We start from the raw sequence: 26,525 nt of genomic DNA on the forward strand, positions 1-26,525 counted from the left end.
TAGGCAGTGATGGCCCGTCCATACCGGGTACAGGGGCGCCGTCCCCATAATCCATGCCCCCGGCCCCTAATCTCCATGCGGGGCCCCGGACGCATGGATTCCATCAGGCTTTTATTTTTTTAGAAGCACAATTAGAGCCCGTAGCTTCAAAAAAGGTGGGCTCTGAGCTGCAGAGCATTGCGCCCTGAGCCCACCCAGTTCTGTGACAATAGGAAATTAATATTCACTATTGTCTTTCTGATTCTCTTTCCGGCCAATTAGGAAGCAGATCTTAAGACCCGACTGGCCGAGAGGTGAAACAATCGTATTGGCCGCCAAGGGAAGGAGGCGGGAAGCTGCAGAGAAGCCAAAGATGCATGGTGAAGCCGCCAAGGAACAGACGCAGGAAGGAGCCAAAGCTGACTGTGACCTAAATGGGGTAAGTGCAGGGCTTGTGGGCGGATAGAGTGAGTGACAGGGGGTGGCGGATTTGACAGATCCATTGACCGACCCGGTGGGGGGTTCCCTTCACTTCCTCTGCTATAGAAAGAACAGGAAGTGAGGTAAATCTCCTCTTAGTTGTCCCTATTTCTTCCTTCTCCATCACTCCTGTTCTGCTGACAACCCTAATTATACATTATCTGTCCTTGACATTGGTTCCACACTCCAAATCTTTTTTTAGATTATGAATTGTGGCCAGTGTGTTTTATTTGTAGAGCAATTTCTTTGTATTTCATTCTAGGGGGACACAGCCTGCTGTCACTTTATGAATGTTTAACCAGCAGAAGCGGACCAGCCCATTCTATGAGGGGTAGAGGCTCATACCATTATTACGTCGTGCTTTTATTCATCTACAGCACCACAAACGGGGCCATGTGCTGGCATAATAATTACGCGAATCACTCGTATTTTATATATGAACGTTCTGCCAGCCTGTCCATAATGAGGAACATTCCTTGTTGCCCCTCCCCCCCCGGGGTCCGGGACTTGGTACGGTCAGCAGTGTAGGAAGTAGGTGTGGTCAGACTTGAGACCGCCCCCTCACATTGAGCTGTGTCTCCTCAGGACTGAAGGTGCTCGGACACAGGCAAGGATGGCTTCCATGAGAATGTGTCAGCTAATGCTGCGGGCAGCTTCCCGCTCTGCCTCCGTCCCCCGGGCTGTGTACCTCAGCAGAGCCTGCACCAGGGCCATGAGCGGCGGCGGTGAGTGTGTTGTGTGTGTGTCCGTCCCTCAGTGCAGCACCTGAGTGATGAATGTCCCTGTGTGTGCGGCCCATGGACGGTGTGTGGATGTAGGTGACATGGTGGCCCTTGTGAAGGGCACAATCCGGGTTATTGTAGGTGACTTGCCGATGATTGGGGGGGAGGGAAATGGTCAGTGAGTGAGGCGCACATAGGCCACGCCCCTCGGCACGTACTGCACTGCGACTCCAATCCCAGTGACTGGGAAGTGAGCACGTGACCCCCGGCTACGTCAAATACACGGGACTGCGCAGTGTGACCTTGTATACATACCGGGCCTGGCCTGGGGCCTACACCTACAGGCTGACCTCTGAGTGCCTATATATATATATATATATATATATTGTACCTCATGTTAAATCCCTGCCCCTCAATGAGACTACAATAGAAGGTCCCTATATCGCATGCATGTATACACCTCCTGGGCACAATTTATTATTTTACAGGTTTTATATAGTGCCAACAGTTTGCACAGCGCTTTACAGCATGAGGGTAGACATAAGTTACATTACAATTTGATACAAGAGGAATTGGAGGGCCCTGCTCATTAGAGCTTACAATCCAAAAAGGAAGGGACAATTGATACAAAAGGTAATAGCTGTGAGGGGATGAGCTGATGGAGGAAGTAAAACAGTGTTAGAAGCAGAATAGGCATCTTTGAAGAGAAGGGTTTTCAGGGATCATCTAAAGATGGATAGATTAGGGGACGGTCAGACAGATTGAGGTAGGGATTTCCAAAGCATAGGAGAAGCTCTGGAGAATTCCTGGATGCGAGCATGGGAGGAGGTGACTAGAGAGCGGGAGGTCTTGAGATGAACAATTCCAGGCATTGATATGTTATACATGGTGCTACTGACCCTGCCTGGAGCAGTGTGCATAGCTCCCAACTGTCCCTGATTTTGGTCTGATCTATAAAGTTGTGTGTATAAAATGCACTTTTTATCTTTCAAAATATGTTTCCCAGTGCTAACCCACCCTTCTAAACTATAAATGGCTGCATTTGTAAATTTTATATTCCTATATAAAGGAATAGTAGTGGTAAAAAAAAGCCCCTTGTGGATTTAATTAACTTTTTTTTTCTTTTTTTTTTTTTTTTTTAAATTCTGCTTTAAGGGGGCGTGTCCTATGCCTACATACATTTGCTGGTAGGTGTCCCTCATTCCAATCTCAAAATGTTGGAAGGTGTGGTACGTATGTAGCACTAACCCTTGAAGGAGCTGCTGGTTATTTTTGGGCTTACCGTTGCCTTCCGTTCTCCTTAGGGATGCACCGAATGGTTTTTTTGGTGCCGAAAATGAAAAATACACTAGGCCGAAAATGGCTTTTTTTATATATTAAAAAAAAAATTATTTATATAAAATTGCCATATAGTATTCATATTCAACTGAATCATTAATTTTATGAATAAAAGAATAGTCCAGTAATGTAAATAACAGTACTTTAATAAAGCAACCCAAATAAATTGGACAGTGGACACAGAAGATAAAATCATAAAATCAAATAAAATACAAAATTTAATTTATAAGTTACTACAGCATATCCTGCGATGTAGACTGCAGTCAGTGCACATTGAACCATAACAAAAAAATAAATAAAAAAAAAAGAAATGAAATAATATAAAAATAAAATGACTAAGTCTAAGAAGACTTTGAGTCTTAGACTTTATTAATTTTCAACTTAAGGCTGGGTTCACACTGCTGCGGGGGGAGATCCGGATGTGATTCGCACCGCAAATCACATCCGATCTCCGTAGCGCTGCGAGTTCAGCCATACAGATAGTATGGCTGAACTCGCAGCGGTCCCGCAGCAAACTCGCACGGGACCCTTTTTTTCGTCCGCAACAGAATCGGATCGCATGGGCGTTCACACCATGCGATCCGATTCTTGTGCGAGTCGGCAGATCGCACTGCGATATGCGATCGGATCTGGGGGTGTCATTAACATATCATTGACACTCCCAGCCGTTCGCATAGGGCAGTGTGAACTGCCGGCGGGAGTCGTGCGATGCGGGAAAACGCCGCGGATTCGCGGCGTTCCCGCATCGCAGCGGTGTGAACCCAGCCTAAATCACAAGAACTAGTAGTAATTCAGTTCTCTCTCCCTAAGGTGTCAGCGGCTGCATTTGCGATAAGTGTATGTATGTAGCTGCGGGTTACATACATAGTCATACAGTAGGCCACGCTGTTTTCCAGCCCCCGGGTATGAGCGGAAACCTCCTGGAACACAGTCTACAGTCTGGTCTACAGCAGCGGTGCTCAGGCAATCACAGCAAGCAATGTAGACTAGTCTGTTTCTGGAAGTCTCCGCCCATATCTGGAACACAGTGTGGTATAGTACTGGAATATGTAGACCGCCACAGATACAGGACATCGTTTTGCACATGCAGCAGGCTGAAAGCTTAGGGAGAGATATAGTTTGGCCCAACAGCAACAAACTATGTATGATGTGTGTGTACAGTACTAAAACTGGAGATCTCTTAAATTGATGAAGTGCAAAAAAACTGTAGAACTACTACAATGAACAAGCAACTAATGGCAGTATGGCACAACTAGACAACTGGAACATACTGGTAGTCAGTCATAGTCATACTATGTTGTATGTTCCAATTGTCCAATGCCAATTCATTTACTATGTTCAACAACATGGTAAAGGAATTGGTCTATGCTACGGATTTATAAATCTATTTCAGTATAAGTGGCAGATTTGGCTTTAAGAACAAAAGTTGCTCCGCTTTCTCACAGGAGAGACGGTTTCTCTTCTTGTCAAGAATGAGATGCTAGACTGAATAGCCTCTCACTCTCTGTACTGGTGCTTGGGGCAGATAAATATCTGCGTGCAATCTGTGCAAGCAAAATAAAACGTTTTGTTGATGCGCCAGTACACAAGGGGATTGTCACTTCTGGCGATAGGATGTTCAGCTAAATAAATGGGTAGCTGCACTTGTTGCTGCACTGCTATGGACCGGGGTGCATTCATGTAAAATTTCTTCAAACATATCAGATATGGAGGGAGCGTGTTCCTCTTCACTTGTATGCAACCGTTTCTTCTCACTTTCCTCTGTGCTACACCTCAAAACTCCTTCACCAGATGCTTCCACCACTTCCATTTGTGCCTGTATCATTTCCCGTGCACGCTGCTTTTTCTCAACATTAAAATAATGCTCTTTAAATCGAGGATCTAGAACTGTTGCAATGCAGTACTGAGGGTTGGACTCGGTGTCTTGAATCCGGTTGGTAACAGCCTCCAGTAGAGTGGTTTTAGCCATTTTTACGCCATGGTCTGTTTCTATCTCTTTTCCTAGCAGACGCTTCAGTGCGGCAATCAAGGGAATAACTTCAGAAATGGAAGCATTAGTTGAGCTTATCTCTTTTAACTGTTCAAATGGAGATAGAAGAGACAAACTATTTTCAACTAACATCCACTGATGTGCACTCAGTGTTGCCGGCAGCTTGTAATCTGCAATGTATGCAGCTAAAACACGCTTTTGTTCAAAGACTTTGCAGCATATAGTAGGTGCTGTTCCAACGAGTGGCTACATCTTGCTGCAGTCGTTTCGGTGACATTCCAAGCGGTATCTGTAAAGCTTGTAATCTGGAATAAGCAAGCGGGGAATGCATAAAGTGACCCACAATTTTTCTTCCTTTTGATACAATATCAGATATGATGCGCTGACTCAGCAATCCTTCATTCACAGCCAATTGCAGCGTGTGTGCCATACACGGTATGCTTTTAAGTTCACTGTCCTCCATTGCCTTTGCCATGTTCCGCGCATTATCTCGGACAATCAAATGCACTTTAGACTTCTCAATGTGCCAAGTGTCGGGCATGGATGTCAAGTGTCAGCTATTGCTGCTGCAGTATGTGATCCAACAAACTCGCGTGCGTTAAGTAGGATGTTTTGCAATTGAAATTTGTCATCTATCCACTGCGCTGTCAGGCTAAGCATGCTCGTTGGACTGACGTCTGAACTCCAAATGTCGGTAGTCAAACTGATTGCTATGATGTTGGTAGTCATGAGCTCTTGAACGTGTTTTCTAACACTGCAAAACAATTCAGGTAGACGGGTATCTGCAAAGTAGCGTCTGCTTGGTAGTGAGTAACGCGGCTCAATATGTTGCATAAGCCTACGGAATCCAATGTCCTCCTCAACAGAGAATGGCTGGTCATCTAATGCAATAAATTCCATAATTTTATCTGTTATGGCACGAGCTTTAGGACTGTCACTTGCAATTTTTTTTACCTTTTTAAAGACCGTGGCCACAGATGGTGTTGAGCCTGAGTCACTTTTTGGAAGTGGCACTGTTTTCTTGTAATCTGAATGCTGAACTGGATGTCGTGTTTTCAAGTGGTGTATCAAACCTGTTGAAAAATGCCTTGGCACTGTACCCCCTCTTGAAATTTCTGCTGAGCAAAGACTACAGATTGCAAATTTGGGGTCTTAATCAGAAACTTTAAAATATTTCCACACTGCAGACATGGTCCATCTTTGCTGGTAGCGCAGAATAATAGCATAGAATGATCTATAGTGGGAGTGAAATCTGAGAGGGGAAAAGAAGAAAAAGGACAAAATCTATTTAAAAGCTAAACCCCAGGAGGCAGCTTTAAAAAATAACAAACTATCACTTTTTTTTTTTTTTTTTTTTTTTTAAGGCTGCAGCTCTTGCCATGCAAGGTAGTTAATGTCTGCACTACATCTGACTTGTACCAAAAAGATAATATAATTGCACTGATTAAATTTCATTGCAAATGGAATGGAATGGATTGCTTGCATGCAAATTGCAATTGCATGCTATGTTTAATTTTTTTGAGCCATTCTGCAGTATAATATACTGTAACTTCATGCGCTTGTTGTCATTGCATTTGTCAGCGTAGTATTAAGTTATACATGATTTGTTGAAACATGACAGTACACAATAAAATATATAATATATAGTTATTAAATATAATATATCATATTGCGTACTTTCATGTTTTAAAAAATCATGTGCTTGCTGTCATGTCAGCGTGCTATACTATACCAAAATGACAAATTCAATGACAACAAGGGCATACATTTTATAGTATACTAGTACTACAGAATAAATAGCATGCCATTCCATTTCAAATCAGTTTTATATAACTTTTTTTATTTTTTTTGCTACGTCAGATGTACTGTAGTACAGACAGACATATTTAATATCATACTGCATGGCACAAAAGCGAAAGTAATACATTTTGACTGCTATGACAGTTTCAGTAGTATAGTAAAATAAATTGTTTGGCAGTTTAAGGCAAAAAGGCAATGCATTGCTCACCGGCGAATAGTAGTAAAGGTAGCCATCCAGGAGGGACAGTGCCCACTGTTCTTTAGTATGCTATGTGTAGCCCTCTATGAAGGCGTCTCTCGGGTCCCAGCAGCGTCCGCGGGGAAGGTGCCAGCGTCTCCAGCAGGGAACGTGCTTACGAGTGCAGCGTCTTATCTGCGAGGAACGTGCAAGCCGCCCACAGAACGAGTGATGTCATCCGAAGTTTCTCCCACCGCTACTGCGCATGCACGATTTTCGGCGCCATTATCGGCAAGAATTCTCTTTCAGCAAAATGCCGAAAAGGCCATTTTCGGCCGATATATGTTTCGGCGGCCGAAATTTCGGTGCATCCCTAGTTCTCCTTGTTGCACGTCTAGCAGATGTCCTGTGGTAGATGACCCAGTAACTGGAGACTGACAATAGATCCACTTGAATGGATTTTATTTGCAAAAACTCGAACCATTGAACAGTCTTTCAACTTTGGATCAGAGGGTTGGGAAGAAGGTTCAGGTACTCTCAATGTCAAAGTCTATAAATGTTAAAAAACTTGCTTACTTTGACTGCATCCAGAGAATAGCCATTTGCGGCTGGATGAACACTCAGGTTGGACAGTCCCCCTCTCATAAGGTCTAGCAGCCAACAAGGTGCTTATTCAGGAAGAAAGTCTGTCGCAGACGTTGTTGCAGAACACGTAGGAAACTAAGCTGTAGGATACCTGGATCTTTCAGCCCCCTTGGCCATATCCACAAGACCGGATTCTCTTGGTTACTTCAGCCCTTCCAGGCTCTTTAGAAGAACACCACGTGTGCATTTGGTTTTCTTAACAAGAGTCCTCCCCTGGAATGCTTGAAGTACAATGGGTCTCTCCCGAACCTGAGACGGTACCCAACCACCTCAGAATCCTTTTTTTTTTTTCTGCCTCAGGCTAGCCTTTCCCAAGGCATTAAAGTCGGGTGGATCCGGACCCCAGGCCATAGCCTTCCTGGGGGCTGTTGGTCAGGAGGACCAAGTAGTCAGCACATCATACTGGACCAGAACCCCGAACCATTTGACATCCGTATCTTAAATACCCTCTCCCAGAGGGCACAGCTAGAGGGCCAGTCCCACTGACCTGGCTCCGAAAGAGTAACTTAAGCGCCTGACCAGACCATAGTTCCACGCCTGCCACAAGAGACATTGCCCCCTGTGGCCAGGCTGAACATCTTGCAACCCAGTCAGACTGACACAGAAGTCAAACTTGGAACAATAGACCCAAACCAAACTGTAGCTTGGTTGAAATTTTAAGTTTGAAAAACACATAGCGCGTGCTCTTCAAGAGCCTGCCACTACACTCCCCCCCACTTATTTAGACAATGTCCCCACTGTCTGGGAAAGACAGAAAAAAGAACCCCAGAACTAACTGGTCCTAAAAAAACAAAACCGTACCTGAATTGGGGTGGGAAATGGGGGGGGGGGGGGGGAAGCGATGGTAAAATTTACACTGTACACACTGCAACAACACAGCATTATCTTACATTAGTTACCACCCAAGCCTGTCTATCTAACCCACCAATTCTCCAGTGGTTTGACAGATGCTCTCCAGTGAATCCTGGAAAAGAAAAGCACAGATGTACAATATCTTACACCGAACTGTTAGAAAGCAGGACTCCACCAATCTCCGTGAATTCCTCTCTAACTTCTAAAACCCTCTTAAATTTCTAAAACTTTTTTTTTTTTTTCCCTGTAAAACAGTACTTATTGCGTACTAACTAACAGTACCTAGTGGTACGCGTTGCTGAAGTGCAGTCTTTAACCTAAAACAGCTCAAGTATTGTTGACACGGTGGATGTTCCATTTCCTGTGTGACTGACTCTGACTACCCCAAAGTTCAATAGTTTGAAGAGAAATTTCAAAGAGGCAAAGACCAAGAGAAACCCTCCTTGCAAATTTTAAAGTCTTGACTCGGGAACAGTTCACTAGTAAAAGCAGGGATCAGGCAAAGTCAAATCTTTCCCCTGTGCATCCACGGTAGTGATAAAGTACACAGCACTGCCTTTCCGTTCTGCAGATCACCACTTTGTCCTCATAGATGTGCCGACCGTAACTCCAATGCCGTAGACATACGACAAACCGTTCATAAAGCTCCGGTGAAAAAGCCTTTTCTCCTATCGTCTTCCAGCACAGCCTCTGAGAAGATATAGGGCTCCTCCCTCCAGGACAGGAAAATGCGTCTTGCCAATCAGATAAGAGTGGTCCTCCAGGCCCTCCAGTTTTTGTTTCCTACCGGATGGGAAGGAGCATGTCGGAACTAACAGGGGAGCTAATATCTCAGGGGTGTTCTGGGGAGCACCTGGTGGACCTAGCCCATAGCACACCTCGGTCCGTTAAGGGGGAGGGGAGGGTCGCTAGCAGCCTCTGCTGCCATCAAACGTTCGGAGAGAATGGGACCCTGATGCACGGCAATCTCCCCACTATCTCACAAACCGCTCGTACCTGGCTGGTCGGATGGCGGGCAGGAGACGTTCGGATCCACTGGCTGGCGTTTTCCGAGTACTGGCAGGAGCTTTGCAGCCGTAGGAACGAACTGTGAGTGGGCGGAGCTTTTGCGTTCCAAAGTGTGAGACGCACTTCCGCTAGAATCGCGTCATCAGGGGGCACCGCGGGACCTGTTCCAGTCTCCAGGGCGCAGTCATGTGGCTGTAGGGTTATCTGGAGCAGTATAAAGGCTCAGGGAGACTGAGCGAACACAGGAACTATGGAGGGCACAGTGGTGCAAGTGGACTCCGGTTCGGCAGGCTCGGGCACCTCCCAGGTAAGCTTGGTGAGGGCAGACCAGGTCTTACACTGGGGGGGTGGAGGGGTAATTTTTGACCGTAGTAACCCTCCCAGGATGGGGAACCTTTAAGGGGGGGACACTTCCTAGGCATACCCTTAAGCACAGTGGTGTGTCAGGGGTGGTATTCTAATGGGAGCCTTTTTTTTTTTTTTTTTTTTTTTTTTTTTTTTTTTTCAGGTCAAACAGAATAGAGCCCAGATAATGTTCATTAGAAAGAAATGTGCCATGTGTGGGGCTAAGTTGGGCAACGGTTGGGAGAAGCTGCTTTGCCTCGAGTGTGTCAGTAGTCTCGTCAAGGAGGACTCTGTGGCAGCTTGTCACAAAATCTTGACATCCCTAAAGGACGAAATTGCATCTACTTTCCAGTCTTTTAAAAGTATGATGGATAGGATGCAGGGTACCTCTTTGTCCTTACCCAGGGCAGTCAGCATGCCTTCCTTTTATCTGAGCCGAGTCAGGAGGAGGAGGAGGGGGATAATTAGAGGGTACCAAGATCACTAGCCTCCTCACGGACAGGGTCAACTTCCGAGTCTGAGGGAGAGGAAGAGTCCTCTAGGGTGTCAAGATACAAGTTATCTTTGGACGATGTGGGTGACCTTCTTAAAGCGATATACGACATTCTGGAAATCAGGGGAAGAGCAGGTCCACCTTTCCAAGCACGACCTTATGTATCAGGGGTCTAGTGCGCAGAAAGACAGGGTATTCCCCGTGCATAAATCATTGATTGAAGCGATTTTGCTGGAGTGGGAGCAGCCGGAAAAGAGGCAGTTTTTTTTTTCAGGCAGCCTTAAACGGAGGTTCCCTTTTGAGACAGATGCGGTGCATCCCTGGAGCAAGGTCCCCAAACCTGATGCCCCTTTGGCCAAAATCTCTAAAAAGATGGATTTGGCCTTTGATGACATGGGTTCACTCAAGGATCGCTGTTGCGACTAGAAATTGTGCCCTGACGCCTGGGTTTTTGACACTGACAGGTGCCTCCAGACACGGAGCACTGTCTGGTAGTCGGGATGGAGCAGGAAGAGAGCAGCTCAGCAGCCTCTGACATCCTACTCCCTTCTCTACACACTGTTGGTAGAGCAGCGCCACAGTGTGTGAAACTGTGTAGAGAGGAGCTGTCAAAATTGAGGCTGAATGTCGGGGTTGGCTGGACCCAGCTTTTCAGCAACAGCCAATGGGATCTGGGCGGGCCGATACGTGTATGTGGCCCCTCCCCTTAAGCAGCCCAATCATTGGCTTGGATAGCTGCTGGGTCCCGCCCACCTCTGACATCACGCTGAATGTCGGCTCCTCTCTCTCCATACAGTTTCACACAGTGCAGCACTGCAGGGAGCATTCAGTTTCAGTTACACTATCAGCTGTTCCACCTGCCAGTGCAATCCAATGCCACCTGCCAATGCCAGTTAGTGCCACTTGCCAGTGCCAACCATTGCCACCTGCCAGTTATTGCCGCCTGCCAATGCCAGTTAGTGCCACCTGCCAGTTCCCATTAGTGGCATTTCAGTGCTGCCTATTGGTGCCCATCAGTTCCAACCTCAATGCTGCCCCATCAGTGCCCATTAGTGCAGCCTATCAAAGCACATCAGTGAAGGAGAAAAAAAACGTATTTGCAAAATCTTGTAACAAAACAAAACTTGATTTATTTTTTTTTTTTTTTTTTAAATATTGTCTTTCTCTTGGCATCAGGCATGAGCAATTGTTATTGTTCGATGCCCCAGACATGCAGTTCTGGGTGCTGGGCAGAGGATTTAAATAACTGGCTCCTAGATTCTAAGCAAATTTGTCAAGCCCTGCCCTGCCATATTTGGACGATCTCCTGTTTATAGCCCAGTTGGCCCAGCAGCTGGAGAGACTGGCAGGAGGCATTGGTTTTCCTGCGGGCGCTGGGGTGGCTTATCAACCAGGAAAAGTCCCAGTTGACCCCTTCGCAGGAGATTCTGTATCTGGGGTACAGGATCTCCTCGGTAGAGATGAGTGTTTCTCCCGGGGGAAAAGATCATGAAGTTAGAGCAGGCGGTAGCCCAGCTTCAATCCGGTCGGGAAGCCTGGATATGGGAGGTTGAGAGTCCTGGGACTGAGGAGGTCTTGTTTTCCAGCGGTTGCATGGGCAAGGCATCATCAGCGCCCTTTGCAAGTCTCATGCTCCCTTATTGGGACGGCAGTGAGCAGAGTCTGGATCAGGTTATGCCCCTGTCCTCCGCGGTGAGGAAATCGCTGTGGTTGTGGCAGGCCCAGGTCAACTTGGACAAGGGTCTTCTCTGGTCCCGACAAGCCGTTGTTGTGGTCACGACCGACGCCAGTGCGTTTGGTTGGGGGGCCCACCTGGAGGGCGCCTTAGCTCAGGGGGCCTGGTCGGAAGTAGAGGCAGGCCGCTCCTCAAACCAGAGGGAGCTTTTGGCAATTTTGAAAGCAATAGAAGCTTTCCAGTCCCAGATAGAGGGGTGTGATTTTTCAGGCTCAGTTGGACAATGCGGCAACTGTAGCTTATCTGAACAAGCAGGGGGGGACCAGAAGCCCTGCGCTGCAGGCCATAGCAAACAATCTTTTGCTGGGCCGAGAGGAACTTGTCCTTAATATCATCGATTCATCTGAAGGGCTCTCAGAATTCGCTGGCCGATTTTTCTCAGTCGGCAGAGGGTATGTCAGGACGAGTGCTCCCTCAACAGGGGGGTGTTCAAGAAGATTGTGTTATGCGAGGGTCAGCCGGTGATGGACCTATTTGCCGCAGAAAGCAAAAAAAGTAAAACAATTCTTTTTCCTTCACCCGCAGGATCAGGCCAGGGGGATAGACGCCTTTGCCAATCTTTGGCAATTTGGGCTTTATGCCTTCCCACCAATAAGGATGATGGTGGAGGTTCTGCAGAAGTTCTTGACAAACTACAGACCTCATCTTAGTGGAACCCTTTTGGCCAAGGAGACCCTGGTTTGCCAGTCTGAAGAAACTGGCCATTCATCCCCCATTATCTCTTCTGGTCAGGGAGGATTTGGTGTCTCGGGGCCCATTCTACATCCTCAGACTCAATCTTATGGCCTGGTATCTGAGGAACAGCTCCTAAGATCACAGGGTTTCTCAGAGTGGTTAAAACTTTGTTGGAATGTCGTAAGCCGGGAACTAGGGCAATTTATACCAAGATAGGGAAAAGATTTGACACCTGGTTGTGGGAAAAGGGAGTTAAGCATTCTGAAATCCCGGCGGTCCTGAATTTCCTTCAGGCGGGGGTAGAGCTGGGTCCATCGGTACCCTAAGTGTTTTTCTTCAGACCTCTCTCCAGCAGAATCCTATCAAATTTTTTCAACTCTCTGGCAAGATCCAGGCCAGTGAAGTTAAGGACCTTCCCTACCTGGGATCTGTCCTTGGTCCTTAGGTCCCTGACCCGAGATCCCTCTGAGCAGGCATCCCTTAAATGGGTAGTGCTTACGACAGTTTTTTGATCACCTCAGCTAGAAGGGTGAGTAATCTGCAGGCTCTCTCGATTAGGGAGCCGTTTTTGTTAATTTTAGAGGACAGGGTGGGGCTTAAGACTGACCCTAGTTTTCTCCCTAAGGTAGTGTCCAGATTTCATAGGACTCGAGACATTGTCTTGCTGACTTTTTTTTTGGAAGCCACTAAGAGCTTCAGGAAGTCTGAAGCGCTTTTTGTTAATTTTTGTGGGTGCTTGCAAGGCGTCCAAATCGTCTATCGCCAGATGGATAAGATTGACGATCGTTAAGGCTTATGAGTTAGAGGGGAAGCAGGCTCCCTTAGTAAAGGCACATTCTACCAGGGCGGTTTCTGTTTCATGGGCAGAGAGGGCTGGCGCCTCACTGGAGATCTGCAAGGCAGCAACTTGGTCCAGCTACTCTACGTTTGCAAGACATTACTGTCTGGATTTACTGTCTGACCAGGAACAGACTTTTGGATGCTAGGTCCTCCAGGCAGTGGTCCTGCCCTGACAACGTGAGTTCCTTGCTCATCTCAGAGGCTGTCCTGGAAGATGATAGGAGAAAACCGGAGTTAGACTTACCGGTAACTTTTTTATTTTTCTAGGAGTCTTCCAGGACAGCCTGGTTTACCACCCAGGGTTGTTTAGATTGGTGGGGAGGATGTTTACTGACGTTGTTAGTGTTATGTCTTTCAGAGCCTTCCGGCGGTACTGTTTGGGTAGACATGTTTCCTTTCCAGGAGGGAGGAGCCCTATATCTGAGGTCTAACTCCAGTTTTCTGGAGCGGCTTTGGTACTTTTAAATGGCTCCAAACATCGTCCTTGTACCAGGCCTCACGGTTTTCTTCAATGACGGTCATAATGTCCCTTGAAACATAGGGGAATTCCAACCCCATACTCTTGCCACCCGCCTATTCTAACCGTCTCGGATGCCTGATTGGCCTCGTCATAATCGGGCAGTTCCTTTTTTATATTTTTTTTTTTTTTTTAGCATGGCTTAACTACCAGCCTCTAGCAAAAAGTTTAGAAGAGTACTCACAGCAACTTGGGTTCAAAGTGCCAGTCGTCTCCCTCATCCGAACCAGAGCGGTTCCCCGAACTCTGCGATGACTCCCCTGCGGGCTGACGGTTTCCAGTAACACCCGGAGCTTTCCTGTGTCTATCTGTGGGTATCCTCTTCAAGATGATCTGCCAGGGACGGCGTACGGACGATCCGGCTTTACGGCCACAAGGAGCGCTGGGCTGCTTCTCTCCCTTGCTATTAAGTTTCTCTTGCGGTGCCTCGTGCAGGAATGAACAACTCAGACTCCTCATCCTGGGATGCTCAGGTTGCGCAACTTTGCTGGCTTTTCGGCAAGGGCCCCTCCCACGCTTGCGCACCTCAGTGAAAGTCCAAGTAAAGATGGCGCAATTACAAAACGCAACCCTCTGTCCTTGCTTTACCACGTGTACAGTTCCTTTTTGCAAGGGAACGGTAAAATCCCGGACGACAGGCACCCACATGTAGCACTAACCCCCGAAGGAGCTGCTGGTTATTTTTGGGCTTACTGTTACCTTCTGTTCTCCTTGTTGCATGTCTAGCGGATGTCCAGTTGTAGATGGCCCAGTAACTTGAGACTGACAATAGATCCACTTGAATGGATTTTATTTGCAAAAACGCGAACCATTGAACAGTCTTTCAACTTGGGATCGGAGGGTTGGGAAGGAGGTTCAGGTACTCTCAATGTCAGTCTATAAACGTTAAAGAACTTGCTTACTTTGACTGCATCCAGAGAATAGCCATTCGCAGCTGGATATAAATAAAAACCAGTGCACTAAAGAGACCTATACATATAGTACATAAAATAGTCATTTATTGAATGCTAAAAAAACGCGCACACACAAACTCTGGAACTTATCCACAAATGTCTGTGAAAAAAGAAATCCATAATGATTATCAAACCTTGTGTGAATTGAAACACTGGCAATATTGTATTTGATTTATATTCAAAAGAGTCGGATCACAAGGGGTTAACGCCACCTCAGGTCCTGATCTTCTGGGTGAACTGATGTCCAAAGATGAAAGGCAGGGTATAGTGCTCACTATGGGATCAGTGATGGATGGGTGTACTCTCCTATTTCTCACTGTGTGACAGAATTCCCCCAGATCGTTGTACTGGTTTAGGCAATTAAAATATTATAGTAACACCGTTCAGGGTTACCGCTGTCTCCAAACACTGCTGTCGGACGCTCTGGGAGTTCAAAGCCACAGCCGGAAGTATCGACTCGTTATGACAACCCGAAGTTGTACGATTCAGTCCGCCAAAGATTAGCCGCTCGGAGATCACGTCAGCCGCTCGAGGCATCCCAGCGATGAGCTCCGTAGGACTGATACTTTTTGTGCAGAGACAATAGGTAAAATATAAAATGTATTGAACAGAGATATTGGTAACATGTAAAATGTGTGTGTAAAAATATTCTATTCAAATCTCTGCATGGCTTCTGATTATGTTCTAAGGTTGATCCAACATTCTGATGAATATCTTCATAAAAATAGAGGTGGGGTACTCTTACCAGTAGTGATGGACTCGCAGACCAATGGCCGTGAGTCAAACAGGCTTAACCCAATGAAGGGTAAACGAAGATCTAATCCAAATCAATTGATTACTCCTGTCAAAGGGAAGGATGTGGAACGATCCGCTTGCACACATACCACCTCAGTTGGAATCCTTAAACACTTCAGTAATCCTTGGTGTCCAACTGGCTGTATTAAAAAAATAAAAAATAAAAAATAAAAAAAGTTTCCATTACTTCCTGGGTGGACCTTGGGACATGACATAGGAAGGAATTTGCCATCTGTCCTCATTGGCACCAAATGACTCATTGGCTTCCGCTGCTGTTCTGAGTAATTTTCTAGCCAAAATATGCTTTTTACATGTAGATGAGTGCCAGAATAGGCCTGGTATGGAAGTAGTTAAATAGAGCAATGTTTTCTGCAGTGTATTAATCTTGCATGTTTAGCGTATGCTACATTTAAGGCATGCCTCTGCTGACTGTGACCGTTGCCACACACTTTTTGTTGGCAAATCGTTCAGGCATTTCACATGGGCAGCACCATAGCAACGGCGTATTTAAATAAAAGCCAGTGTGGTACCATCTCTGGCTGTGAAAGGATAAGGAGGGTTTAGTTCTGTTTTTAATAATGAGGATTTGGTTTAAATCACTAGTAAAAAGGCTTGATTTTAAATCCACTCCTATTTAAAAAAAAAAATTAACCACTTCAGCCCCAGACCAATAAACACCTTAAGGGCCAGAGGTCTTTTTCCAATTTCACACTGCGCTGCTTTAACTGGTAATTGCGCGGTCATGCAATATTGCACCCAAACGAAATTTGCGTCCTTTTCTTCCCACAAATAGAGCTTTCTTTTGATGGTATTTGATTGCCTCTGCGATTTTTTTTTTTTTTGCGATATAAATGGAAAAAGAGCGAAAATTTTGAAAAAAATATATTTTCTTCTTTGTTATAAGAAAAATCGAATAAACTAAATTTTAGTCATACATTGAGGGCAAAATTTATTCAGCCACATGTCTTTAGTAAAAAAAAATGTCAATAAGCGTATATTTTTTGGTTTGCGCAAAAGTTATAGCGTCTACAAACTAGAGTACATTTTCTGGAATTTACACAGCTTTTAATTTATGACTGCCGATCTCATTTCTTGAGGTGCTAAAATGGCAGGGCAGTACAACCCCCCCCCCCCCCCCCCCAAATGACCCCATTTTGGAAAGTAGACACCCCAAGGAAATTGCTGATGGGTATGTTGAGCCCATTGAATATTTATTTTTTTTGTCCTAAGGGATTGAATAATGACAAAAAAAATAAAAAATAAAAGTTTACAAAAAGTTGTCACTAAATGATATATTGCTCACACATGCCATGGTTATATGTGGAATTGCACCCCAAAATATATTCCGCTACTTCTCCCGAGTATGGGGATACCACATGTGTGGGACTTTTTGGGAGTCTAGTCGCGCACGGCACCCTGAAAACCAATCACCACCTTCAGGATTTCTAAGGGTGCAAATTTTTGATTTAACTCCTCACTACCTATCAGTTTCGAAGGCCATAAAATGCCAAAATAGCACAAAACACACCAAAATGACCCCATTTTGGAAAGTAGACACCCCAAGCTATTTACTGAGAGGCATGTTGAGTCCATGGAATATTTTATATTTTGCCAGAAGTTGCGGGAATATTACAAACTTTTTTTTTTTTTTTTTTTTTGCACAAAGTTGTCACTAAATGATATATTGTTCACACATGCTATGGGCAGAAGTCAAATTACACCCCAAAATAAATTCTGCTTCTCCCGAGTACGGGGATACCACATGTGGGGGACTTTTTGGGAGCCTAGCCACGTACCGGACCCCGAAAACCAAGCACTGCCTTCCGGATTTAAATATAAAATGCTACCAAAAAAACTTAGCGATCGCAGGGATCAGGCCTGACTCTGCGATCGCTGCAGTTATGTGTTTAGTGTTTTGTAAGTGACAGTGATCGATACTGCACTTGGGTGGGCTGGGCATAGGGGCAAAATGCAGGTGCTAGCAGGTATCTGGGCTGATCCCGCTAACAATGCGTTTTTTTGGAACCCTGAACTGCTGGGGACGCTAGTATAGATCTGATCAGATATTGATCTGTTCAGATTCTATACCACTACGGGAGGTGTATGCTTTGCGCGTGGGTGTTAGCGGTACTGGCACTAACCTAGCGCTGCCTGGGGCGACGCAGACCCTGACCCTAAAACCTAATTGATATCACCCGCCGGGTGATCAGGGGGTTAAACCTTTATTGGGTAATAAATGGTGGGTGCCCTGATGCTATAAAAAGCAAACTAACCAGAGTCACCCGTAACACTTATACGGTGATCACTGGTGAAAGGGTTAACTAGGGGCAATCAGGGGGTTCAAATTTTTATTAGGTAGTATATGGGGGTCCCTGGCGCTATATAAAAACCTGACGGGGAACCTAAATAACTAACTGGCTAACCAGCGTCACCAGTGACACTTATACTGTGATCGCTGGTGAAAGGGTTAACTAGGGGGAATCAGGGGGTTAAAACCATTATTGGGTAGTATATCGGGGTACCTGGCGGTGAACCTAAAAAAATAACTAGCTACCTAGCGACACTGATGCAGCGATCAGAAAAATTATCGCTTAGTGACACTGGCAAAAGGGGGTGAAAGGGTTAACTAGGGGCAATCAGGGGGTTAAATCTTTATTGGGGGGGTGATAGGGGGCTACCCTGGACCTAACACTAACTGCCCTGACAGTTTTTACTTTTACAACTGACACTGAATGCATTGATCAGTAAAGAAATGATCAATGCAATCAGTGACACTGTGACTGGGGGGGGGGGGGTCGGGGGGGGTTTGTGTACCTATGTGTCAGTGTAGTGTTTTGCTGCACTTACTTTTAGTCTTCTCGTAGTCCGGTCAAAAAGACCGCCCCGAGGAGAATGACATCACTTCCTCCTTCCTGTGTAAACAATACACAGTGGGAGGAAGTTCGTCATTGGCCAGGAGCGATCGAGAGGGGGTGGCCAGAAACCAACGGCCATCCCCTTATCACGGATCGCTCCTGGAGGGAAACGGACCGCCGTATCCAGCGGGAGGGGGTCCGATCGGACCCCCCACCCGCTGGAAGGCAGGCACGTACATCTATGTGCTTGTGCCTGCCTGTGCCATTGCGATGACGTATAATGGCAATACGGCGGTCCTTAAGTGGTTAAAGAGCGACTCTCATTTCTGTCCTGCAGAGGCTCCTCTGACCTGATGTTGCTTCACCGACAGTCCCATTCACTTTAATATGTTGGTGATGCAGCATTGCCACAACAAGGTGAGGGATGTGGCGGCAGCAGCAGAATATATTACCTCATGCTACATAACGAAGCTCCATTTCATGCTGAATGGTGACAGGTTAACCATGCATAAAAGGATGTCAGGAATTGGTCACTGGAATTAACGTAATATGCTTACATTTCTAATAGTAATAGCTATAAAGTCAGGATTCATTAGGACAGACTTTTTTTTTTAAAAAAGTGGAAAAATTATGTGTGTGTGTGTGTGTGTCATTTGTGACTGTCAGTTAACATTTGTATTGTATAAAAAAAGTTAATGGTTATGATTTATTTCACTTATGAGATTGTTTTGTCTAAAATGCAAATATATCTCTCTGAAGGTATTCCCACTGATGAAGAGCAGGCCACTGGACTAGAAAGGAAAGTTTTGGAGGCTATGAAGAGAGGAGAGGTAATTCAGAATGATAAAAAGCTGTATTTTTGAAGTTGCAAGTTTTTTTTGTTTCAGAAATATGATCGAGAAAGGTAGCTTGGTTTTTTGAGAGTTTTGTTTATATTTTGTCATTTAACCACTTTCAGACCGGACCATTTTGCTGGTAAATGACCAGAGGTCTTTTTACACTTTGGCACTGCGCTGCTTTAACTGGTAATTGCGCGGTCATGCAATGTTGTACCCAAACAAAATTTGCGTCCTTTTCTTCCCACAAATAGAGCTTTCTTTTGATGGTATTTGATTGCCTCTGCGATTTTTATTTTTTGCGATATAAACGTAAAAAGACCGCAAATTTTGAAAAAAAATGATATTTTCTACTTTTTGTTATTAGAAAAATCCAATAAACTCAATTTTAGTCATACATTTAGGCCAAAATGTATTCAGCCACATGTCTTTGGTAAAAAAAAAGTCAATAATTGTATATTTATTGGTTTACGCAAAAGTTGTCACATCTACAAACTAAGGTACGTTTTCTGGAATTTACGCAGCTTTTAGTTTACGACTGCCTATCTCATTTCTTGAGGTGCTAAAATGGCAGGGCAGTACAAAACCCCCCCAAATGACCCCATTTTGGAAAGTAGACCCCCTAAGGAAATTGATAAGAGGCATGTTATGCCCATTGAATATTTTATTTTTTTGCCTCAAGCGATTGAATAATGACAAAAAAAAAATTTTTTTTTTTTTTTTACACAAAGTTGTCACTAAATGATATATTGCTCACACATGCTATGGGCGTATGTGAAATGACACCCCAAAATAAATTCTGCTGCTTCTCCTGAGTACGGGGATACCACATATGTGGGACTTTTTGGGAGCCTAGCCGCGTACGGGGCCCCGAAAACCAAGCACCGCCTTCAGGCTTTCTAAGGGCGTTACAGTTTTGAAGGCCATAAAATGCCAAGATGGCACAAACCCCCCCCAAATGACCCCATTTTGGAAAGTAGACACCCCTAAATTTAGGGGTACACTAGTGAGACTAGGTAATAAATGGCGGGTGCCCTGAAACTATAAAAAAATAACTAACCAACCAGCGTCACCTGTAACAGTTATATGGTGATCACTGGTGAAAGGGTTAACTAGGGGGCAATCAGGGGGCTTTATGCGGTAGTATATGGGGGTCCCTGGCGCTATAAAAAGCTGCGGCGAACCTAAATACCTACTTGCCTAACTAGCGTCACCTGTGACACTAATACAGCGATCAGAAAAACGATCGCTTATTAGGCTGGGTTCACACTGGAGCGATGCGGGAACGCCACGAATGCGCGGCGGGTTCCCGCATCGCATGCCTCCCGGCGGCAGTTCACACTGCCCTATGCGAACTGCTGGGAGTGTCAGTGAAATGTTACTGACACCCCCAGATCAGTTCGCATATCGCAGTGCGATCTGCAAACTCGGATCGCATGGTGTGAACACCCATGCGATCCGATTCTGCTGCGGGCCAAAAAAAGGGTCCCGTGCGAATTTGCGGCGGGTGCGGCGAATGGCTGAACTCGAATCGCACAGAGATCGGATGTGATTTGCACTGCAGTGCGGTGCGAATCACATCCGTTCTCAAACCGCTGCAATCTGAACCCAGCCTTAGTGACACTGGCGACGGGGGGTGATCACGGGGTTAAACCTTTATTGGGGGGGTACCTTAGAACTAAAGGGGGCTAACCCTAACTGCCCTAACAGTTATTAGTCACAAATGACACCCGCCGGGTGATCAGGGGGTTAAACCTTTATTAGGTAATAAATGGCGGGTGCCCTGAAACTATAAAAAAATAACTAACCAACCAGCGTCACCTGTAACAGTTATATGGTGATCACTGGTGAAAGGGTTAACTAGGGGGAAATCAGGGGGCTTTATGCGGTAGTATATGGGGGTCCCTGGCGCTATAAAAAGCTGCGGCGAACCTAAATACCTACCTGCCTAACTAGCGTCACCTGTGACACTAATACGGCGATCAGAAAAATGATCGCTTATTAGGCTGGGTTCACACTGGAGCGATGCGGAAACGCCGCGAATCCGCGGCGGGTTCCCGCATCGCATGCCTCCCGGCGGCAGTTCACACTGCCCTATGCGAACTGCTGGGAGTGTCAGTGAAATGTTACTGACACCCCCAGATCAGTTCGCATATCGCAGTGCGATCTGCAAACTCGGATCGCATGGTGTGAACACCCATGCGATCCGATTCTGCTGCGGGCCAAAAAAAGGGTCCCGTGCGAATTTGCGGCGGGTGTGGCGGGTGCGGCGAATGGCTGAACTCGAATCGCACAGAGATCGGATGTGATTTGCACTGCAGTGCGGTGCGAATCACATTCGTTCTCATAAACCGCTGCAATGTGAACCCAGCCTTAGTGACACTGGCGACGGGGGGTGATCACGGGGTTAAACCTTTATTGGGGGGGTTAGGGGGGTACATTAGAACTAAAGGGGGCTAACTCTAACTGCCCTAACAGTTATTACAGTCACAAATGACACCAATGCAAAAAAAAAAAAAAAAAAAAAAAATGACATTGGTGTCACTGTGACTGGGGGGCAGGGGTAATTGGGGGGGTGATCGGGGGGTAAAGGGGGGGTGTGAGTGTGCCTGGCATGTTCTACTGTGTGTGTAGAGTGTTGGTGCAACTCACCGATCCGCTCTCCTCCGTGTCGGAACGGAAAATACCGACACGGAGGAGAGAATACATCACTTCCTCTCCTGTGTTTACATTACAGGAGAGGAAGTGATGTCACGGGGGATTTCCATTCGTCGAGAGCGATCGCGAGGGGGTGGCCATGAATGAATGGCCGCCCCCTCATCCCGGATCGCTCTCGAAGAAATGCCGACCGCCGCAGGCACCGGGGGGGGGCCCGATCGGGCCCCCCACCCGCGGGCAGGCAGGGACTTATATATACGCCCATATGCCTGCCCGTGCCATTCTGCCGACGTATATCGTCGTGCGGCGGTCGGCAAGTGGTTAAACTGTACTTTAGTCTTGTGTCATTAGAATCCATTTTCTCCTGCATTTATCAATACTATATTGTCTTCTATGAGGAATACAGTATGAACATGGATGGGGTTTATATCCCATCATTGGGTCTCTAAACTTTCTAAATTGAGGGCAAGTTTACTTTTCAGACTTTGGTAGGGCCAGTGTGACCAATAGGAGTAGAAAATGTCCTGGCATAAGAGAGATGTCCCTCTTTAGTATTGAGGGGAGGATTAGTGGCCCTGATTGGGGGGGGGGTGGGTGTTCTTTTTTTTTTTTTTTTTTTTTTTTTTTTGCCCTGCCCCCATTGGTTTCTGTTGGTGAAATTATGCCTTGTATCAATAATAGTGCCCCAAGGGTTTGTTGGATAATGGCAAGCAAAGGCCTGCAGTTTAAAGACAATTGCTCTACATTGATGACTTTCTTCTATATAAATGATAGTTTTTGTTTTCCTTTTAAATTGAAAGGATCCATACGACATTCTGCCAAAGGTAGGACGTCCAGGGACGAAGGAGAACCCCCATATTGTGCCCTCCGTCAACAAACAGAGAATTGTTGGTTGTATTTGTAAGTACTGGTGCCAACTCTAAAATCTGACTTGGTTGCTTAATATGAATTTAAAAATAAAAATAGTGTGTGCTAGAAATGTAACGGGAGAGAATCTGGTTGCTAGAAATTCATTTCTTTGAAACTTTAGTATTGACCGCAATTTTTTTTATTTTTTTTGGCTACCTTGCCTAAAAAATTTAACAGTTTAAATTCATAGTCCTCTGTATGTACAGCAATAAATCGGTCCACATTAAGTGTCCTCCCCAGGGCTTTTTTTTTTTTTTGGTGTGTGTGCGTGTGATTAACCACTTGTGGACTGCCCACCATGCATATACTGAGGCAGATGGCCACTCTGGTACCTATTACGTGATCTGACACTGCTGGGTCTGGGGCACGGGCCGCCAGCAACCTACTCCCACTGTGATCACACAACAGGAGCTTAGCGGCAGGTACAGTGAACTCTATGTCCACCGACACCTGCGATTAGACAGTACACAGGCAGAATGGCAATCTGCCTATGAAAACAAGGCAGATTGCTGTTCTGTCAGAAGGGAAGGTATTGATCCTTTGTTCCTGCAAAATAGGAACATAGATAAATGTCATCCCCTAGTCAAAGCACCTCCACACTGACCCTTTTTTTCACCCTTGATAACCCCTTCCTAGCCAGTGTTGGTACAGTGACAGTACAAATCGTTTAGCACTGTCCCCAAAAAGTGACAAGCGACCAATTTGGCTACAATATTGCAGTCATTGCTAGAAGATGCTGATCGCTGTCATTACAAATAAAAATAAGTAAATAAAAATATCATAGTTTGTAGATCTATAACTTTTTTTTTTTTTTTTTTTTTTTTTTTTTTAATATACGCTTTTTGGTAAAAAAAAAATGCAGCAGAATACATAGGAGGGAAAAATGTACATTTGCCCACTGACAAAAATGATCAGTCTATAATTTTAATGGTAGGTTTATTTGAACAGTGAGACCGAATAACAAATATCCAGAAAAACGCATTTCAAAAGTTATTTATTGATTTGCATTTTGATGAGTGAAATAAGTATGTGATCCCTTATCAATCGGCAAGATTTCTGGCTCCCAGGTGTCTTCCGTACAGGTCACAAGCCTAGATTAGGAGCACTCTCTTAAAGGGAGTGCTCCTAATCTCAGGTTGTTACCTGTATAAAAGACACGTCCACAATCAGATTCCAATCTCTCCACCATGGCCAGGAACAAAACTGTCCAAGGATTGTAGACCTACACAGCTGGAATGGACTAAAGGATCATTGCCAAGCAACTCTGAGAGGGCGACAGCAGTTGTTGCGATTATTCACAAATGGAAGAAACCCAAATTGGCTGTCAATCTCCATAGGTCTGGGGCTCCATGCGACATCTCGCCTTGTGGCGTTTCAATGATCATGAGATCAGTAAAGAATCGGCCCAGAACTACATGGGAGAATCTTGTCAATGATCTCAAGGCAGCTGAGACCATAGTCAACAAGATAATTGGTAACACTATGCCATGAAGGACTGAAATCCTGTAGCGCTCGCAATGTCCCCCTGCTCAAAGCACATGTACAGGCCTGTCTGAAGTTTGCTAATGAACATCTGAATGAGCCAGAGGAGAACTGGGTGATAGTGGTGTGATCAGATGAGACCAAAATCGTGCCCTTTGGCATCATCTCAAATCGCCATGGTTGGAGGAGGGAATGCTGCCTATGCCCCCCAAGAACACCATACTCGCGGTTTGGGGATGTTTTTCTGCTAAGGGGACAGGCAACTTCACTGAATCGGTTACGATGGACTTTTATTTTTTTTTATTTTTTTTCTAACACCCTAGAGAATAAAATGGCGGTCATTGCAATATATTTTTTCACACCGTATTTGCGCAGTGGTCTTGCAAGCGCACTTTTGGAAAAAAATAACTTTTTTGAATAAAAAGACAGTAAAGTTAGCACCATTTTTTTTTTCTTTATAGTGTGAAAAATGTTACGCCAAGTAAATTGATACCCAACATGTCGCGCTTCAAAATTGCGCCCACTCGTGGAATGGCGTCAAACTTTTACCCTCAAATCTCCATAAGCGACATTTAAAAAATTCTACCAGTTGCATGTTTTGCGTTAGAGGTCTAGGGGTAGAATTATTGCTCTTGCTCTACCGATTGCAGCAATACCTCACATGTGTGGTTTGACTACCGTTTTCATATGCGGGCGCTACTCACGTATGCGTTCGCTTCTGCGTGCGAACCCGTTGGGACGGAGGGTTTAAAGAATTTTTTTTATTTTTACACTGTTTTTATATATAAAAAAAAATCACTTTTATTCCTATTACAAGGAATGTAAACATCCCTTGTAATAGAAAAAAGCATGACAAGTCCTCTTAAATATGAGATCTCGGGTCAAAGTCCTCAGATCTCATATTTGGACTTAAATGCAATAAAAGTCATTTGAAAAAATGACATTTAAAAATGTGCCTTTTTAAGAGGTATGGGCGGAAGTGACGTTTTGACGTCTCTTCCGCCCTCCTATGGTATAGACGAGTGGGGGGTCATCTTAGCCTCACTCGTCTCTATACCCAGGCACAGATAGGACCTGATCGGCTCTGGAGAGTGGCGGGAGGGGTGGGGTGGCACCTCGCCTGCCACCTGAAGAGATGGAGCTGCTGCCATTAGATCTCTCCAAAAAATGGACGTACATCGTCGTGCGCCGGTTGTAAAGTGGTTAATTTGAAGGGATTTTATCACACTTCCTGTTTTGGCTATGGGACAGGAAGTAAAGGGATATCTCTGCAATAGGACACAAATGGAAAAGAAAAAAATCTGACTGGTTATAACTCTCCCTACTCTATCCAAAATTCGTTTTTGGCTATAGTTCTACCTTAATTTATAGGTGGGTGCTGGTTGGAGGAATTGCCCACAGGCTTATGGTGAGACCTCCATGCTAACTACAGTGCCATGCTGTGTACTCCTCCTTTACATGTCTGTTAGATGTGAGCTTTGCTGAGGAAGTGCAACTCTCTAGTGCTTCTATGGATGTAATATTCTTTGTCCTTTTTTCTTTTTTTGTAGGTGAAGAAGACAATACTGCAGTTAACTGGTTCTGGATCCATGCGGGAGAAGTGAACCGCTGTCCAGAGTGTGGCTCTCATTACAAGCTTGTGCCCAAAGAGCTTCCACACTAACATGTGTGACTTGCGATACTGTCTATCTTATTAAACCCAGAACATTTTATTATTAAAGTCTTGACCTGTTAAATGTGACTATTTGTGTTTTTTTTTTTTTTTTTTTTTTTAATACATGTTCTTTTGTTGGGCAGGCTAGCAGGAAAGTGTTGTGTTGGGCAGTAGGAAAGTTAAAATGTAGGAATGGTTTAATACAAATGAACATAGTGGTACAGTGATCATCAAGAACACAAGTTAAGCCCACTACGAAGAAAATCTAGTTTGTACACAGATTATGTATCATTGTCACTTCATTTCAGCAGTTTTTTGCTCAAAGTGTATGTTTAGGCAGAATAAAAAATACATCTTTTCAATACATGCAGTTAGCTGTTTTTTCCTGTTAAATGCTGTAGAAAAATGCTGTCTTGCTGCCTAAATCCAGTGTGCTGACATGGGGGAGATTTACTAAAATGGGTGCGCACAGAATCTGGTACGCCTGTGCATAGTAACAAATCAGCTTTTAAGTTTTATTGTGAAAGCATATTTGAACAAGCTGAAGTTAGAAGCTGATTTGTTATGCACATCTGCACCAGTTTTAGCAAATCTCCCCTGTGGTGTCTGCTGCACTGAAATCCCAAGCTGTGTGTATGTTGAATTCAGCAAATTCAGGCAGTTTCCTCCCTGGCTACCACCTCCAAAAAAAACCTCACTGCTTTCAGAGTGAACTGCACTGGGTCAGAGATGGGATGGTCACCTACTAAAGTAAACCTCAAAAAAAGTAGGCAACAACCTAACGCT

General features: G+C 45.1%; 1 protein-coding gene across 1 annotated transcript; it reads left to right on the forward strand.

The window, feature by feature from the left end:
• The first annotated feature begins 998 nt into the window (after positions 1–998).
• Positions 999–25,821, forward strand: COX5B (cytochrome c oxidase subunit 5B). Its single transcript, XM_077454250.1, has 4 exons — positions 999–1,184; positions 18,960–19,030; positions 22,495–22,594; positions 25,636–25,821. The coding sequence occupies exons 1-4, from the start codon at positions 1,073–1,075 to the stop codon at positions 25,746–25,748; spliced, it is 396 nt and encodes a 131-aa protein (XP_077310376.1). The 5' UTR covers positions 999–1,072; the 3' UTR covers positions 25,749–25,821.
• Positions 25,822–26,525: the final 704 nt, after the last annotated feature.

Source organism: Lithobates pipiens, unplaced genomic scaffold (assembly GCF_037356315.1).
Source record: "Lithobates pipiens isolate NorthernLeopardFrog02 unplaced genomic scaffold, aLitPip1_a1.2 Scaffold_25, whole genome shotgun sequence".
NCBI classification, from domain to species: domain Eukaryota; kingdom Metazoa; phylum Chordata; class Amphibia; order Anura; family Ranidae; genus Lithobates; species Lithobates pipiens.

Coding starts and splice junctions, on each gene's coding strand:
- COX5B (XM_077454250.1), top strand. CDS start 1,073: ATGGCTTCCATGAGAATGTGTCAGCTAATGCTGCGGGCAGCTTCCCGC. Junction 19,031..22,494: donor AGGCTATGAAGAGAGGAGAG/GTAATTCAGAAT, acceptor TTAAATTGAAAG/GATCCATACGACATTCTGCC. Junction 22,595..25,635: donor GAGAATTGTTGGTTGTATTT/GTAAGTACTGGT, acceptor CTTTTTTTGTAG/GTGAAGAAGACAATACTGCA.